At 43.1% G+C, this 18,469-nt stretch overlaps 1 protein-coding gene across 1 annotated transcript; it reads left to right on the forward strand.

The window, feature by feature from the left end:
- Window positions 1-12,247: 12,247 nt before the first annotated feature.
- LOC114048673 (small ubiquitin-related modifier 2-like) lies at window positions 12,248-14,719 on the forward strand. The gene is made up of 2 exons (XM_027869747.1): window positions 12,248-12,518; window positions 13,621-14,719. The coding sequence occupies exons 1-2, from the start codon at window positions 12,489-12,491 to the stop codon at window positions 14,065-14,067; spliced, it is 477 nt and encodes a 158-aa protein (XP_027725548.1). The 5' UTR covers window positions 12,248-12,488; the 3' UTR covers window positions 14,068-14,719.
- Window positions 14,720-18,469: the final 3,750 nt, after the last annotated feature.

An 18,469-nucleotide genomic window follows, 5' to 3' on the forward strand; every position in this document is an offset into this window, starting at 1 on the left:
GTATCACTTACAGTCCCAAAGGAACAGGTCCCTGAGGGGCAGTATCCATTCTGGTCAAAAGGGAGCAGGGACCCTGAGGAGCAGGATCCATTGCATTCCCAAGGGATAAGGGGTTCTTCCTGGGTGAGGCCCAGAGCACACAGCAGGGAAGCAGTGAACAAACCTCTCCCCAAATCACATCACTTTGGAACCACCAAAAACTTTCAAACCCCCAGAACTAGCTCTGAAAAGAGCAGCGTGAAAGGCCTGAAGCTTCAGAAAATCCCCACGCCCCCTACCCCAGACACTTGAACTTCAGCTGAAGTATAAATGGCAATGGTAGAAATCATGAACTGAGACAAATCAAAAGCTGAAATAGTCCTAATTCAAAGAGATAAGCAGGGAAACTATATCATGGTAAAAGGTACCATAGACAATAATATAATATCTTTACTTGCCAAATATGCACCAAATGGCAGTGTGTCCAGCTTCTTAAAGGAAACGTTACATGACTTACAGAAGGAAATAGAAAGTAAAACTATACTAAGGGGTGACCCCAACTTTCACCTCTCAGAATTAGGCAAATCTATGCATAAAATAATAAAAAGAAGAAGTTAAAGAGAGGAAAAGACTATCAGAAAAGTCAGATATGATAGTCTTCTGGAGAAAACTGAATGTAAATAGAAAGGAATATAAGTTTTTCTCAGTTGTACATGGCCTTCACAAAAAATGGACACATATTAGAGCATAAAAACTTCATAACCAAATGGAGAAAAACAAATATTAAATGCACCTTTTACAGACCACAATGCAATATAAATTACAGACATGTGGAAACATAGATTAAAATTAATTTCAAAGGAAAAGATCTGATCCTAAAGAATGAGTGGGTCAAAGAACAAAACATAGCATCAACCAATAATTTCATTAAAGAGAATTACAGCAATGAGACAACATACCAAAATTTGTGGGATGCAGCCAAAGCAGTACTTAGGGAAAATTTTCTACCTCTAAATGCTTACATCCATAAAACAGAGAAAGAGCAGATCAAGGAACTGGGCATGAAATGTATAAAAGTAGGAAAAGAATAAATGAAAAATCTCCAATTAAACATCAAAATAGAAATCCCTAAATCAAAGGTGAGATTAAGAAAAATTTTAAAAATCAAATTAAAAAAATAAAAGTAGGTACTGCTTTTATCAAAATACTAACAAAAACAGATAAACCATTGGGTAGCTTGATTAACAAAAAGAAAGAAGAAAACTAAATTACCAGTCTCAAAAATAAAAGCGTGAATGCATAACCAATGAAGATGAAATTAAAACAATGCTTACGAGTTATTTTGCCCAATCACATGCCAGGAAAACTGACAATCTACATGAAATGGATGAATACTTACAAAAATCTAAACTGCCCAGGTTAACAGAAGAGGAAATAGAATACATAAAGAACCCTATCTTAAAAGAAAAAAATTGAACAAGGCATAAATGAGCTCCCTAGGAAAAAATCCCCAGGACCAGATAGATTTGAAAGTGAATTCTCCTAAACATTTAAAAACATTTCATCCAAACACTATATAAACTACTTGAAATGGCAGGTAAAGAAGGAATCCCACCCAATTCCTTTTATTGCACATATATGTTTTTGATACATAAACAAGGTTGGAGGGATATGCACAAACTAATACCTTATTGGTGGAGCTGTGAAATGACACTTCCATTTCAGAAAGTAATTTGGATGCAAAGAAGGTAAAAAAATGTCGACGAAGCCTTTAAAACAAGAACTTCATTACACCCCAAGGAAGCCATCAATAAGAAAAACAGTCCCATATATGCCAAATTATATATAACAGCACTATTTGTGACAGGTATGAATTAGATACAAAGTAAATGCTTATCACCTGGGCAACTGCTAACTAAACAAGGTGTGGAACATGAACATCGTGAAACACTGCTACCATGCTGTAAGAAATGATGTGTGTGATGAGTACAGAGAAATAGGGAAATATCTTTGTGAAGTGATGCAAAGTGAATTAAGCAGACCCAAGAAAACAGTATATACACACAGGAAGTACAATTGAAATGAAAAGAATGACACAGCAAAAAATTAAAAGTACCTGTAACAAAATGTTAAAAATCAAATGGGACTGAAAAGGAAACATGAAAAGCCACCACCATCACCCTACCCCATCTAGGACCTGAGAAATCCACAGGTGTTACACATTGCACACCTTTTTCTGAATGCATGAATCAGTTGTACTCAGTTTTCTTTTTCTCCCTAAAAGAAAAAATACAATTTGTTACATGACATGGCTCTCGAGGATGGGTAGAAGGAGGGATATGTGGGATGCCCTGGTAATATGAGAAACAGAAAATATCAATAAAAAGGTTTAGAAAGTATCTCAAGGGAAATAATGGAGGAGGGGAAGTAGGAAAGGAAGGGCATTGGGTTAGTGATTATCAATCACTATTTTCAATAGCAGATCCAATCTATACTACAAATCTGTGATTATGAAAACAATTGTTGTTGTTGTTTAGTCCTGTCTGACTTTTCCTGACCCCATTTGGGAGTTTCTTGGCAAAGATACTGGAGTGGTTTGCCATTTCCTTCTGAAGCTCTTTTGACAGATGAGGAACTGAGGCAAAGAGGGTGAAGTGACTTGCTGAGGGTCACACAACTGGTAAGTGCCTGAGGCCAGGTTTGAACTCAAAAGATGATTCTTCCTGACTTCAGGCCGATTGGGACACCTCGCTGCCTGGAAAACAGTTGGAACTTGTTCAAATGTGAAAAGTTGATCAATGGAAAAAAATTAGTTGTGCAATGTACTGAAGCGAACACATAAAATAACTTAGTGTTTAATAAATCCAAAGAGAGCAATTGGGGTGGGGGGGAAGGGAGTGGTGGAGTGCTTGGGTGGTTGTACTGGGACCCCAATTACAAGACCATATTTCTCCCTAACCTCAGAAACCCTATCCCTGGCAGTTTCTCCTCAGCCCAAGGACACTATGCCTGGAAGTTACTCATGAGTCGGCCTCAGCAACACACTTAACTTTCTCTCTGGTGCAGTTACAAACTGCATCTGTAGGAGTTATGAGTTTGAACTGGCTTTGTATTGGCTCATAAAGATATTCATAACCACTGGAGTATCTATACCAACTCCATATCTCATCAGCTGCATCCTGAACTCCTCATATGCATCCTAGACTTAGGACATATGTACACTCCCTACATGTATCTTGTCAAACAAGACATTGATTGGTGGCAGACTGAACAGCCCTCAGTCAGCTTTGACTGCTAGGTAACTTAATGATGTAGCAGGCCTCAAAACTGCACTTCCCTGTAGCTACACCCCCCTCACCTTGGGCTTTTCCTGATGAACTCTGGGTAAAACACCTGAGCAGTAGATACAAAAAGTGCATGTTCCTTTAAGAACTGACCACTCCTTAACCACTGCCTAATCCCACCCTGAATCACCCACTTAGCATATTTGACACTTGTTTTACTATAGTTTATCCTATGTCAACTTTAACTGAACCCCTCTAAGGTTCTTTAAGAACTTTTGCCTTTGGAAAAGTGTAACAATAAATCTTTGCCAAATTGACTTGAGGAATGCCTGAGTCTGTGAATTCATTCCAGACCACCCTGTCCTGTACTTTGGTCCTTGAGAGGTCTCTGAACCTCTCAGACTATAACAGGAGCACAGGAGCACACACTATTTGATGAAGGAAAAAAAGCAGATGTGATAAGGGAAACGTAGTTTGCCAGAAGTTTAATAGGACATCAACATCTCACAGCACCTTTCAAATTAATTACAAACGGATACATGTATTAGGTGTAAATGGGGATTCAAGAGCAAATTAGAAAAGCAAGGAGGAAATTACTTTTCACAGCTATGGACAGGGGAAGAGGTTATGCCAGAACAAGCAAAAGAGAGAATTACAGAAAATAAAATGAAGAATTCTGCTTCTATAAAGTTGAAATGTTTTTGCACAAACCAATCCAATGCTGTTAAAATGAGAAGGGTAACATTTAAATGAGGAAAAACATCTTGGCACTAAAGTTCTCCAAGGATTGTTGCATAAGTAAGATATAGAAGAAACTGATTCCAGTTTCTAAGATTAAGAGCCATTTTCCAATAGGTCAAAGGAACAGGAAGTTTTCAAAGGAAGAAACCCAAGCTATGAATAGCCCTATGACAAAATGTTCCAAATCCCACATAATGAGAGAAGTGCACATTAAAATAACTCTCTTCTTTCATTCTGTAAATCATAGAGATCAGCAGGGTCAGGGACAGTCCCCTGTTTCTGTTCCAAAACAAGTTACATGGAAACGCCCCTTTCATCAGGTACTGTTTGAAACCAGAACAAAAAATAATTATACCATTAAATTAAATGACACCAAACAAAAGAGATCATGATGGAGAATGGGAGGGGAAGAGTTCCTAGACTGTCTCAGATGTTTGTGGCCACAGGGAGAGACCCAGGCGTGGGCACCACAGGGCTGTCACACCACTGGAGGGAAAGCAGTAAAAACCCTGCCAGCAGGGACCGGTGAAAACCTGCAGCTTGGGACCGATGCACCCCAGGTTTTACAGTTTAGTAAGGAACTGATTTTCTAAAGCCCCAGTTTTTAATTCAGGTAGTCCACATTACTTGGCAAAAAAAAAAAAAATCTAGAATAAAGTAAGATCTTGGCCAAGTTCCCAGGGGTAACCAAACTTTGTAAGATGCTGAAGTCACCCCCCCAAACACACACACACAAGGTTAGACCAGCTGGTTGTATATCTCTATATTATGGGCCCAAACCTGCAGGTATTTAACTAATTGGCAGAAACTGACCCAAGACAACCCTGTCACCATCAGTAGGTAACCACTGTTAACATTCAGTGTAGTCCCTGGGAAGTGCACAAACACCCCTCAGGCCTCAAGACATGCCAGACATAACCATTAGGACCCCACCCCAGCCTCAGGTAAGCTGCCAGACACCTACAGCCTCCAGCAGTGCCAGTCATCTTCACCCCACTCCCTTAACACAGCAAAAGACACCAGGGTCCCCTGTGGGCCTCAGGGCAACATCAGTGCAGCACCAGGTAAACATAGGGCCTGCATCCCTTGGCACAAGAAGCCTGAAACAGTGCCCTTTCCATCCTCAGAGCAGAGCTCAAATGTAAAAGAAAGAAAAAAGGCCAAAAAAGATGAGTAAAAAACAACAAAAAAAATAATCTGACCACAGAAAGTTATTATGGTGATAGGGAAGACCAAGACACAAACTCAGAAGAGGACAATAATGTCAAAACAACTATGTGCAGAACCTCAAAGACAAATGGGAAGACATCTCAAGCCCAGAAAAAACTCATGGAAGAGCTCAAAAAAGAGCTTTAAAATCTTATGAGAGAGGTAGATGAAAAATTGGGAAAAGAAATGAGAGTGGTGCAAGACAATTATGAAAAAAGAGTCAACAGTCGGGAAAAACAAAAAAAGCTGCTTAAAAAACAGAATTTGCCAAATGGAAATGTACAGAAGCTCACTGAAGAAAACAACCCCTTAAAAGTTAGAATTGGGCTAGTGGAAGCTAACAACAATATGAGACATCAAGAATCACTCAAAAAATTCAAAAGAATGAAAAAATAGAAGAAAATGTAAAACAGCTCATTAGAAAAACAACTGACCTTGAAAATAGGTCTAGGAGAGACAATGTCAGAATCACTGGACTACCTGAAAGTCATAATGAAAATGGAGGACCTGGACAGCATCTTTCAAGAAATTATCAAGGAAAACTTCTCTGATATCCTGGAACCTGAGGGCAAAATAGGCATTGAAAGAATCCCCCAATCACCTCAGGAAAGAGATCCTACAATAAAAACTCCAAGGAACATTACAGCCAAATTACAGAACCATCAGGTCAAGGAAAAAATTCTACAAGTGGCCAGAAAGAAACAATTCAAATATTGGGAAACCACAATCAGGATTACACAGGACTTAGAAGCTGCAACACTAAAAGATCAGAGGTCATGGAACATGATATTCTGGAAGACAAAGGAGCTAGGACTACCATCAAGAATCACCAGCCCAGCAAAATTAAGTATAATAGTCCTCAGAAAAAAAATATAGTCATTCCATGAAATTTGAGGATTTCAAGTCTTCCGAAACCAAAAATTTGAGGTCCAGTGTCAAAGGCCAAGAGAAGCATAAATAGGTAAAAAAGTGAAAAGAAAACATAAGGGATTCAACGGGGCTAAACGGTTTGTATCCCTACATGGGAAGATGATACTTGTAACTCTTAAAAGTTGTATCACTAACAGCGACAAAAGGTATATACATAGACAGAGCATATGGGTATAAGGTGAATATGAGGAAATGACAAAAATTAAGGGATGAGAAAGAGGAGTACAAAGGGTGCGGAAGGAAGGGAGACGTAGAATGGGGTAAATTATCTCACATGAAGTGGTAAGAAAGACCTATTACAGTGGAGGGGAAGATGGGAAGGTGGGCTATGGGCATCGCTTGAACCTTACTCTCATCCATGGTGGCTCAAAGAGGGAATGATATACACAATCAGTTGAATGCAGAAATCTATCTTACCCTAAAGGGAACTAGGAAGGGAGGAGATGAACTGACATAAGGGAGGGCAGATCAGGGGAAGTGGTGGATAGAAGCAAAACACTAGCGAGGAGGGAAAGGGTGAAAGGAGAAAGAGGACAAACAGGAGGAAGAATAGAATAGAAGGAAATACACAGGTAGTAATCATAACTGTAAATGTGAATGGGATGAACTCTCCCATAAAATAGAAGTGAATAGCAGAGTAGATCAAAAAACAGAATCCTACAATATGTTGCTTACAAAGAAAACAGACACAGTTTGGTAAGGAGCTGGAGTAGAATCTATTATGCTTCATCTGAAATGAAATAAAAAAAAGCAGGGGTAGCAATCCATTCAATGAAATAGAAAGATTTCATAAGGAGAAGACTAGAATCAAACAAAAAATTGATCTCCGATATCAAGACCCAAGAGAAGACTAAAAAGATAAAAAGGGAAAAGAAAACACAAGGGATTCAATGGAGCTGAACTGTTTATATCTCTGCATGGGAAGATGACACTTGTAATTCTGAAAAATTATACCCCTAACAGTTCAGCTAGAAGGAAGATACAAAGACAGAGGGTGAAAATATAAGATGAATTTGAGGGAATGACATAAAAAAGAAAGGAAGTCAACCAGCTGATTGTGAAGGGGAAACTCAGGAGGGAGAGTTCTTGAACCAGTGTTAGCACCCTGGGTGTAGTAGCAGCTACACTTGGTAGTACCAGTGTAGGATGGGGGAGTCAGCTAAGACAGGGTTTGTGCAATGAGAAAGACATTAATAAGCTGGAGAGTATCCACATAGGATGGACAGGATGGTAAAGAGGATAAAATTCATGCCATCTGAGGATGAAGAAAACTATGGGGTCTTAGTTATTCAGTCAATAAACATTTATAAAGTACCTACTAAGTGCCAGACACTTAGGAAGAAAGAGAAAAGCCAAAGACAATCCCTTTTCTCAAGGACCTCACAGTGGAATAGGGAAGGCAATACTGTTTCTGTACAAACAAACCCTATACAGGTTAAATTGGAAAGAGTTAAGGAGGTTCCTGAAAGGCTTCTTGTAGAAGGTGGGATTCTAAGTGGGACCTGAAAGAAGTCAGGGAAAGCAGGAGGCAGAGGTGAGGAGGGATTGCAGGGAAGAGGGACAGCCAGTGAAAATGGCCAGTTGGGAGATGGAGGGTATTGTGCAAAGACCAGCAAGGGGGAGGGTGTCACTGGATCACAGATTATCTGGAGGGAGAGTGTAGGGTGCAGGAAGAATGCAGAGATGGGGGCAGGTTGTGATGGGCTTTGAATGCCAAACAGAGGATTTTATATTTGATTTTATTTAATATTTATATTTATATGTCTGCCCTGAGTCTTCTCCAGAATAATCACCTGCAGTTTCTTCAGGTGTATACATATTGGGTGGGCCCTTGTCAAAAGGATTAGACAGAGGTCAGGGATCAGAGTAATGGGTGCATCTTGCAAAAAGAGAGATTCAGACTTGATGTCAGAAACACCCAGCCCAGGTTGATTAGAAGAATTCCAAAGTCAACTGAAGCATGGGCTACCTGCCCTCCCTCCCTCAGATTGCCTTGGTTCTTGAGCTAGTCTGGCTTGCCTGCCCTGTGAGTGGCTATGTGTTGGCAGTTTAGTGGAGGTGGCTGGCCCCTTCTCTGCAGCGGTGGCTTCCTCCACTGATGGCTGTGAGAGATGGGCAGGAAGCAGGCTGGCTGTTCTGGAGAATGCTGCCACTCCAAGGCCTCTTGTGTGTTTTTGTGTGTATTGGTGACAGTTGGTTAGCAGTTGGTGCTGGCGGTGATGAGGAACGTGGGCTCTGTCTCTTCCATGATTTCTCCCCTCCGTGGTGCCTGTGGGGGCTGGGCTGGAAGTAGTTCTGGTAACTTTGGGGCGAGGCCATTCTTTCCAACGCTCTGGGTTTTGGGGCATGGGTCTGTCTCCATTTGAACCTGTGGGAAGATGCTGGAGAAGGTGGTGGTGATGTATTGACTTGTCTAGCACCTGTTGCCCTCCATCTCTCCTTCAGTTTCCTTAGAAAGGTTATGGTCACCACTGTCTAAAACAGGTGACAGACCTCCTCAAGCAGTCAGAGCATGACCTGAAGGACAATTACCAGGCACTATTCCTATAATCTACAAAACAGTCACAGAGAGGGTTGCCATGGCAACTCCATCTTCTCAAGTTGCCATCCCACTTGCCTTGTCATGATGTTTTTGACATTTCCTTTAGATCCTTTCTAGAGAACAATTGGTAGAGCTCTTGATTGCTTTGAGCTAACACAGCATAGAAATGCAACAATGATATAGTGACACAGCTTCTCTGGACACAGCCCCTCTCATCTCCACATAAACATATCTGATTATCAAGAGCAGGCTTGCTCTTCTCAGGAAGAGAATGTGGACTTGAGTGGTCTTCAGACATCCATCAAGTTACAGAGGTCCTGACTGCCCATTGGTGGGACTTTATGCCCTTGGCGGGCCGGGAAGATACATCAGGGGAAACAGTGGCCAATCAGGTTCTATTCGATTAATAGACATTTTTAAGCTGCTTCCTTTGTGCCAGGCTCTGTGCTACGCTGGAAATATGAAGACCTGTAAGACAGTCCCTTCCCTCTCAAGGAGCTCACAGACTAATGGGGGAGTCAACAGTCAAACAGGTATGAAGAAACAAGCCATATATAGGAAACACTGGAAATAATTAATATAAGGAAGGTGCTAGAAATCTGCAGGAAAGGGAAAAGCTTCCTATGGATGGTGGGATTTTAGCTGAGACTTGAAGAAAGCCAGAGAAGTCAGATAGCAGAGATGAGGAGGGAGAGTGTTCCAGGTGTGGGGGACAGACATTGAAAGAAAATGCCCAGAATTGAGAAATGGAGGATCTTGTGCTAGGAACAGCAAGGAAGCCAATGTTTCTGGTATGAAGAGTAAACCCTAGGGGTGAGGGGGATGCTGGGGGAGTGTGTAAGTGTAAGGTCCAGAATTCCTCTGGCTGAGGAACTCTGTACCTTTCCAAGGGAATATCCCTGTGCACTGAGGTATTCTCTGTTCCCCAATCAGAGGACTTAATTTTATTCTGAAGAAAGAGGCTAGAGATTCAGATTGATTATAAGAAGTATTAGTTTAACCAATAGAATCACTTATGTAAAAGGGTCAGTCTGAAGTGGCTCCCAGTTGAAAACGGTCTCAATAGTGGATCAATTCCCACTTCAAGACCCCAGAAAAACCCAGTGGTAATTATAGAAAACATACAAAAGAAGGAGGAGTGATAGAGTACATTGTTAATAACTGGTGGATACTTTGGGTTTCTGCTTAGTAATGAGCTTGGGCATTAAGTCAATGTTACTGGATAAAATGCCCAAACATGGGTTCGTGTACTGATTGTGTGTGGGCCATAAACCTGTCACTGGGTCCATGTTATGATTTTCATCAGCCACAGTATCTAAGCTATGACTCAGTGAAGGAATTATGATTTTTAACAGGTCACCCTGTCCGGGATTCCACCTTTCACAGAGTTTAAGTTTATATCTTTCATTTGTTACTGTTTTGTTTATGGCTTTTCCCCAATTGGGACCCCATAGTATGGTATATGGTGGAAGGAAACTGGAAAAGCGAGGGTGGGTAGTTTATGAAAAGCTTTGAATGCCAGAGAGGATTTTCTACTGGATCCTGAATCAATAAGGAGCCACTGGATAAGATTGAGTAGAAAAGCAGAGGTGGGAGGAAGGGCACATAGTCAGACTTGTGCTTTAGGAAGATGATTTTAAGAGCTGAGTTTAGGATAGACTGGAATGGGGATGTCCTGTGGGCAGAGACCTCAGTCATAAGGCTGTTTCAATAGTCCATTGTGTGAATCAAGGAAGGCCTGCACCAAGGTGGTGGCACTGCCAGAGGAGATAAGGGACATATATGAGAGTTGTTTCAAAGGTAAAATTGATAGGTCTTGGCAACATGCTGGTTTGTGGGGTGGTTAAGAAGGTCAAGAGTTAAGGATGACACTTAGGTACCAGGCCTGGGTGCCTGGGAGGATGGTGGTACCTTCAACAGTAATGAGGAATTTTGAAAGGGAAGAGTGTTGAGGGAAGGAGGATAGAAAGAGTTCAATTTTGGACACAATGAATTTAAGATGTCTACAGGACATCTAGTTGGATACATCCAATAGGCAACTTGGAGATCCAAGGCTGGAGGTCAACAGAGAGGATCAGATTGGACACATAAATGTGAAAATTATCTGCATAGAGATGTTAATTGAATTCACGGGAACTAATGAGAGCACCAAGTGAAAAAGTATTGAGATAGAAGGGAAGGCAGCTCAGGACAGAGCCCAGTGGGACACTCATGGTTACCAGGCATAACCTGGATGAAGATCCAGCTAAGGACACTGAGAAGGTGTGGCCATAGTGAGGTGCTCAGGGGCAGGGACTGTCTTTTACATTTCTTTGTATTTCTAGTACAATGCTTGGCCCATCATAGGCACTTAATGAATGTTTATTAATTGATTAAAAGGAGATCCTGGAGAGAATAATGCCACAGAAACTTAGACAAAAGTATCAAAAGAAGGGTGAACAACAAAGCAAAGTGATCAGGAAAGGTGAAGATTAAGAAAAGGACTTTAGATTAGGCATCTCAGAGATGGTTAGCAACATTAGTGAGAGACATGTCAGCTGAATGATGAGGGCAGAAGGTAGACTGCAGAAGAGTTAAGAAGAAAGAGGAAAGCAAATAGAGGAGACTATTGTAAATGGCTTGTTCAAGGAGTTTAGCCACAAAAGGGAGGCGATATATGGGGTGATAATTAGAGGGGATGCATAGATCCAGGGGAAGACTTTTTAAGGGCAGGGGAGACACAGACATGCTTGCAGGCAGGGGGAAAGCAGCGAGTACACAGGGAGATATTGAAGATAAGGGAGAGAATGGGAATGATAGAGAGAGCAGTTTGCTGGAGGAAATGGGCTGGAAGGGGACCCCTCGTGCAGGTAGACAGGGGTTTGGCTTACTAAGAAGTAAGCACATCTCTATGTGTGAGACAGGGGTGCAGGGGGAGACAGTGGCAGAAGGCATCTGAGTGATGTGAGAGGAAGAGGAGGGGCGAAGAAGGAGCTCTCAGGGAATGACCTCAGTATTCTCAGTACAGTATGAGGCAGGGTTCTCAGCTGAGAGGCTGGGTGGGTGTGGGAAGGAGCCATGGGAGGCGTGAGGAGGGATGACAATTTTCTGAAGAGCCAATGTGGTGAGAGGGATAATGAGTTCATTAGAGAAGTAAAAGATTGCCTTGGGGCTGCAGGGCTTTGTCATCTTGTGGGGAAAACTAAATGCTGTTTTACTAGGGAAGGAAGAGGCATGGATCAAACCCATGTCCAGGAGAAATTCTGGGAGACATTAGTCCTACCACACAGGACTTGGAATTGAAATTTCAAAATGCCTTGGTGAATTTGACACTGGCCCTTTATCAATTCACTGTCAATAGTTTTCAGATTGGGAAAAGGGAATGAAATGGCATCGTGGGCCATGCTTTTCATTATTCTCTTAACACAGCATTTGGTAGTGGAATTTGCAGGGGTGCACACATCGATAATTCCTGGAGGAGGCGCGCCTGAGATCCCACAAAAACACAACAGTGACTGCCCCGGATGTGAAATCACGGGCGCCCCGCCCCCTTCCCACACTGCACCTGCCGGGGTCACCAGCCTCTGTTTCTGAGGCTTGGTGAGTCACTGAACCGTCTTCCGCCCCTTCCTCAGCCAGACCCGCCTGAGAGAAACTGGGGCGTCTGCCCTGGCTGACTGAGCCTAGGCCGTGCCTGGGGACTGAGGGAAACAGGGCCTTGCCCCTCTCTGGCCCAGCCAGGGGTCGCAAGGGGAGCCCCCGTCCCCGAAGAGGCCACAGGGTCCCCCCTCTTCTGCATCCTGGGGTTAGACCTGGTCATCTCAATGGTTACCACTTGTGTTCCAGTAGCTGAGGTAAGCCCCACCTCTAGGTGTGACATCACAGCAGGGTTAGTGGAATCCCCGCCCAGCTATGGAGGGGCAGGTTCAGTTGGGGGGGGCGGGGTAGGGCTGTTGCTGGAGGTCCTCACCAGCCGCTCCCCCTCCCCTGTACCCCACTTTATTCCTGGGCCCCTCAGACTTTTCCCCCTCATCCCTAGGTCAGCCTCCCTGACCAGGCCTGGGTGTGGGGGGTGGGGCCGCCGAGAGCCCTTGTGGGGTCCCCCCACCTCTTCCCCCTTCTCAGGTGTCCGCAGCTGAGTCCAGAAGGGGGGGTCTAGCGGTTCTCTCGGTCCCTCCTGTCCTGGGGGTACAGAGCGCACTGGGGAGCGGAGCGGGGGCCCCCCCCCATCCCTCGTTTCCCGACTGTCCCTGTCGTGCGGCTGTTTTTATCCCCGCCTCCAAGGGCGCCCCGCTTCCCAGGACGTCGTCGGGCAGACCCCGTCTCATTCCCCCTCTTCTCCTCATTTTCCCCTCCCCCACCCCATCTCCCCGACCCCCCGAGAAAAACAATCCCCTGTTAAACAAGGAGGCGTCCTCAGCTCCCCCTGGTCCGATCCTGCCAATGCCCTGTCTCCTTCCCATCCCAAGTCCGTCCCCTCACTGTCCCCGGGGAGGGCATGGCCTTCATGGGCCCCTGCAGGGACCCGGCCTGAAGTCTGTCAGCGGGGCACAGACCCGCCCTTTTAGGGGCCCCTGCCTCTCCCTGGGGTCCCCTCTCTCAGGGACCTGGGTGCGGGAAGAATGTGTCTTTGTGGGGGCTGGGTTTGTACCCCCCCATCTCAGACCCCTGAAAGGGACAAGGGACAGTTCCCACCTAGGACTGTCACCCATGTACCTGGCTCCTGCAGACAGATGTTTACAATGTTTTAGGAAATTCAGTTTAAATGTCTATAATCAGAACAATAACAGAAGCCTGACAATAAGTACCCAGGGTCCAGAAAGACAGATTCTGCTATGGATGAAATCTAGATGTGCATTTCTTTCTGGATTTTAATCTATAGACTCTGTCACAGGAGCCGTGGGTGGCTGACATGATTCATCTTCAGTCCTCTGAACTTCAGATTTATCATTGCAGCTCCTCCTCCTCGTCCTCCTCCTCCTCCTCCTGTTCCTCACCATCACCACCATCATCCTCCTCCTCCCCCTGCTCCTGCCGCTGCTGCCTCTCCCTTGGAGGGGACCATCCTGGTGCCGCTTTTGTAAAGCAGTGGCTGAGGAGACCCCGGGACTCACCATGGACAATGAAAAGCCAGAGGAAGGCTTGGAGACTGAAAACAAGGGCCGCATTATTTTGAAGGTGGCAGGGCAAGATGGTTCGGTGGTGCCGTTTAAGATTAAGAAGTACACATCCCTTGGTAAACTAATGAAAGCCTATTGTCAACGACAGGGTTTGTCAATGGGGCAGATCAGGTTCCGATTTGATGGCCAACCAGTCAATACGACAGACACACCTGAAAAGTTGGAAATGGAGGATGAAGATATAATTGATGTATTCCAGCAGCAGACAGGAGGCCCTTACTAGAAAGAGAACATGCAACTCTGCTCCAGAACTGTGCTCCCAAGGAAAACAATACATTCACAATTAGAAAACCAAGATTTGGTTCATCCACATCCTGACTACTGCAGTATAGTTTTCTGTCTTCTTTGATTCCCTTTCCCCCATTCCTTTATTGTACATAAAGTAACTGGTGTATGTGCACAGGCATAATGCCTATTTTTTTTTAACTAAATGGCCGATGGTATGTTATGATCAACATCAAATGGAGATGGGGAGGGGAAAAAACAAACTGCTTCTGTGAAAATATCCCTTTTCTCCATTAGTGGCATGCTTATTCAACTTTTATCTTTATATTCCAGTAAGTTAATTTTGCTCTCACGGTTTAACAACAACAACACAAAAAAAAGCCCACAAAAAAATCCTTGCATATCTTGTTTGATTGGATAGTTTCAATGTTTTTCTGTTATCATTGTAAAACCAAGGACGATTTTGTGACTTTTTTGTACGTAGCTGTTACATGTAGGGCAATCTCTGTGTCTCAGTAGGGATAAATTACTATAAAAAAATTGATCCTAGATAGTTTTCCCTTCAAGTCAAACATCTTGTTGTTGAAATAAACTTCTTGTTTAAAATAAAAAAATAAAGATTTATCATTGCATTAATTAGAATTCCAATAACTTTCAAAATCTTTTTTTTTCCTATTAATGTTGTTGTGTAAATTATTCTGGTTCTGCTCACTTCACTCTTCATCACAATATAGTTGTCTGCCCATTTTCCTTTGGAACTGTCCGTTTTGTCATGTTGCCTGGCAAAATAATATTCCATGATATTCTTTTGCAACAGTTTGTTTATACCTCCTCTATTAGGTGGCCACCTCCTTAATGTCTAGTTTGAGACTACTCTGAAAAGAGGTGCTCTAAATAATTTGCTTATATGAGGACTCCTTTTGCAATAGACCTAGTGTTGGTATTGTTGGTTCAAAATAAACTCACGTTTTAGTGTTTTGGGGGCATAGTTCTAACTTGCTTTGCAGACTTGCAAGAACAATTCACATCTCCATTAATGATACGTTTATATGCCTGTTTTCCCCTAATTCTTCAGACCTTTTGTTTCTTCTTTGTTTATGCTTATTCCCTCATTTGGGCTTTCTTATCTGATTGCTATTGCTAGCATTTCTAGGAGTATATTGAACAGGACAGATGTTTCTGGTGTATAAATCCATATCCACACATCCCTCTTTTTTTCTACCAACACATGAGAAAATGAGAGTAGCACCTTCTTTATGGCCAGCCCCTCAAATACAGGGGCTCCAACAGCAACTAAGATGCCCTAAACCCTCACAGTCACTTTATTACAGTCACTCATATCGGGAAAGTGTCCATAGTATTTTCTCTCCCCAGAATCATTCATTTTTCTCTGAGCACCTGAGATGCAACCAGGAGAAGCACAGGGAGCAGGGAACTAGTTAGGAAATTACTCTGTCCTTGTTCATGCACCCTCAGAGGTGAGTGGACCAATATGGTGGTAAGATGCAGGGTGTGAGAGAGAGGTTCCTGAGAAGATAGTGGCTCAGGGGACAGACAATGTACTATAGCTAATGGAAGAAAGAAGGGAGATATCCAGATTAGTGGGACAGGAGGCCACTGGACCCTGACCATCAAAGACTGATCAGGAATTGGGGCAGGGGAGAAGGAGATTCTCATGAATTAATTATCCATTTGCTTAACTGATCAATTATGTTGAATGATTAATAATGCCTGCCTCCTCTTTCTCTTGATGGTTTTCCTTGATTTACCTGATTTGTGACCTGTCCCAGTTTTGTTTTTTTCCTTCATTATCCAAAAGGAACAATGACCTCAGGAGGGTGATGTCTTGACTTGCAAGTGAACTGAATTTAAGTGAGGCAGGGCTGTGCAAAGTCACCAGCCTCACTCTCTCCTCCAGGGTCATCAGAGTCTAGTGACAAGATGACTGTCACTAGTGTCAGGATGACTGGAGATGGCCCCAGATGCCATGGGAGCCCTGTCCCATTAGCTCACCACTGGCAATTGCCCCTCACTTTACCAAGCGATTAGTATTGAGGATATGACTACTCCTGGGGCATCCTTGGTCTGAGTGCTCCAGGGGGCTCTACCACAAAAGCAGAATACACCGGTGAGACTGACCCAGGAGGTTACCTCAGCAGGGAATCTCGCTCATCACCTAGCGGGAGTCAGCTCTGTTGGTGCCTGGCTGCACTCACTTTGTCCCTGTTCAACACCGGGAACGACTGAAAACAACCAAAAGATACGACTCTCCCTCCTCTCAGACTAGAGAAAGACTGGCGATGGTTGGCTGTTGCGGGTCACGTGACAAACAGGAGAGAGGGCACAGTGGCAACCCTCCCGTCATGTTACATAATAGGCACAATAGTGTCTCGTGGGAGGTGGATTAAGCAGGGCACAGACAAAGCACTCCTTAAATCTTTACTTTCTTTCACATCCTCTACATTTTTCAAGGCTGCCTGAAATCCTTTGGTCAGCCACAAGTGGCCCAAGGGCCATAAGTTGTGAAGGCCTGGTTTAGGACAAGGAAAAATAATTCAGATGTCATCATTTAATGACATCAAATAATATCATCATTTCATGGTTACTTTCAGGCTGTTGTCTTCTGTCCAGCTTCGAATTTTACACTCAGATGAATTCAAGAATCTACTGTTATTGGATATTAACTGGTGGGACAGTTTACTTCTGGTTAAGAGGAAAAGAATGGAGCTAAATGAACTCCTCAATTTATGACAGGACGTGAGTAATGAATTCCTTCAGTTCAAATAGGAATTCAGGACAAAAAAAATATCAAAATTACCTATGAAACCCTTCATTGTAGCAAAGGTCATCTGACATAGGAAAAGAATTCATAGCAGTGGAAACATCACTGAGTTGGTTTCACCCTTCAGTGTACCAGTTAATTGGATAAGACCTTGATATTGCCCACTCACAAGAGCAATATTCAGAGAAAAGAAACAGAAAAATATGGGTTATATTAGTTTTGAAAGAAATTTATGAAAGAAATACCACAAGTTTGAGTGACATTTGACCATTGTGCAATCAGGCATGCAGGTAAACATTTACCCAGGTGTGCAGGGCTAGTAAAAACAAAAACCAAAGAGCCTGGGAGTATAGAAACTCAGAAAGTAAGTGAGGCTACAACTGTATTTATTGTCCTCAGTGGTAGGACTTAGGGTCCAGTCCAGCTCCTCTACTCCTGAATAGTGAATGATGTTCAACATCTATCTCCCACTGTTCTACTCCATCTGAGCAAAGCCATCTCTCTCTCTCTGTCTCTGTCTCTCTCACTGTCTCTATGTATGTATGTATATATGTACATATGTATATATATGTATATATATATATGTATATGTGTATATATATATCTGTGTCTCTCTCTGTGTGTCTGTCTCTCCATCTGGCTCTGTCTCTCTTTCTCCTTTCAGGCACTCCAAGCTTATATGGTGTATATTTGGAACTCAGTTCCTTCTCTGCCCAGTCATTCCTTTAAGACCTTCAGTGAGTCCATGGGATCACAGGACCCTAGATCTGGAGCTGGAAGAGACGACCTCAGAGGCCATCTACTTCCATCTCCCTCGTTTTACAGAGGGGAAATTGAAAACCAGAGAGGTCAAGTGACTTGTCTGAGAGTGCACAGCTAGTACATATCTAAGGCAGGATTTGAACCTGGGTTTTCCTGATTTTTCAATGCTGTGTCCCCTAGATCCTGCTGCCTTTCATTCTCTCATCTCACTAAACTACTCTCAAATCTCTAGAAATTCTAAGACTAAAGGTATAAGAAAGGGTTTGGGTTTTTTTTATGTTAAAGGAAAAATACCTTCCTCTAAATGGAAAGGTATCTTCTACTAAGTACCCAGTAGATCCTTATTGGCCTGAATGGAATTCTTTGGCTTCCTGTCTACATGATACTCTATCCTGAAGGTGTCACTTTCTTTACCCCAGCTTTGCCTCTTGCTGATATGAAAGGTTTGAAAGGATTTATACAGCAGCTTGGGTTATGAGATAGTAACAGATGCAAAAATCACCATTTCAGAACCAAAGATGATATAAATCTCCTGTAGGCATCCTATCATGGAAACAACTGAATCCAGTAATGCTCACTTATGCATCAGAGGTGGCCTAAGGTGACATGGTAGCTCTACCACTCTGTGGTTCTTGGAAAAAACACTCTGTCTACCAGAGTCTGATGGGAATGCATCATTTCCTCCTCACTTAGCTCGACATATCTGAGGATTACCATAGACATCAGTTCAGCAAGTAGTGTCATCAAAGAGTAAAAAGACAGACTGTGTATAAAACTTGGCTCTAGGGTGATCGTTTCCCAGAAAAGCTCCTTCTTTCTACAACTTCTGTGCTAAGGAAACAGAATAATGGAATGC

This window comes from Vombatus ursinus, unplaced genomic scaffold, assembly GCF_900497805.2.
Source record: "Vombatus ursinus unplaced genomic scaffold, bare-nosed wombat genome assembly UNPS02002460.1, whole genome shotgun sequence".
NCBI classification, from domain to species: domain Eukaryota; kingdom Metazoa; phylum Chordata; class Mammalia; order Diprotodontia; family Vombatidae; genus Vombatus; species Vombatus ursinus.

Coding starts and splice junctions, on each gene's coding strand:
- LOC114048673 (XM_027869747.1), top strand. CDS start 12,489: ATGGTTACCACTTGTGTTCCAGTAGCTGAG. Junction 12,519..13,620: donor CTTGTGTTCCAGTAGCTGAG/GTAAGCCCCACC, acceptor TTATCATTGCAG/CTCCTCCTCCTCGTCCTCCT.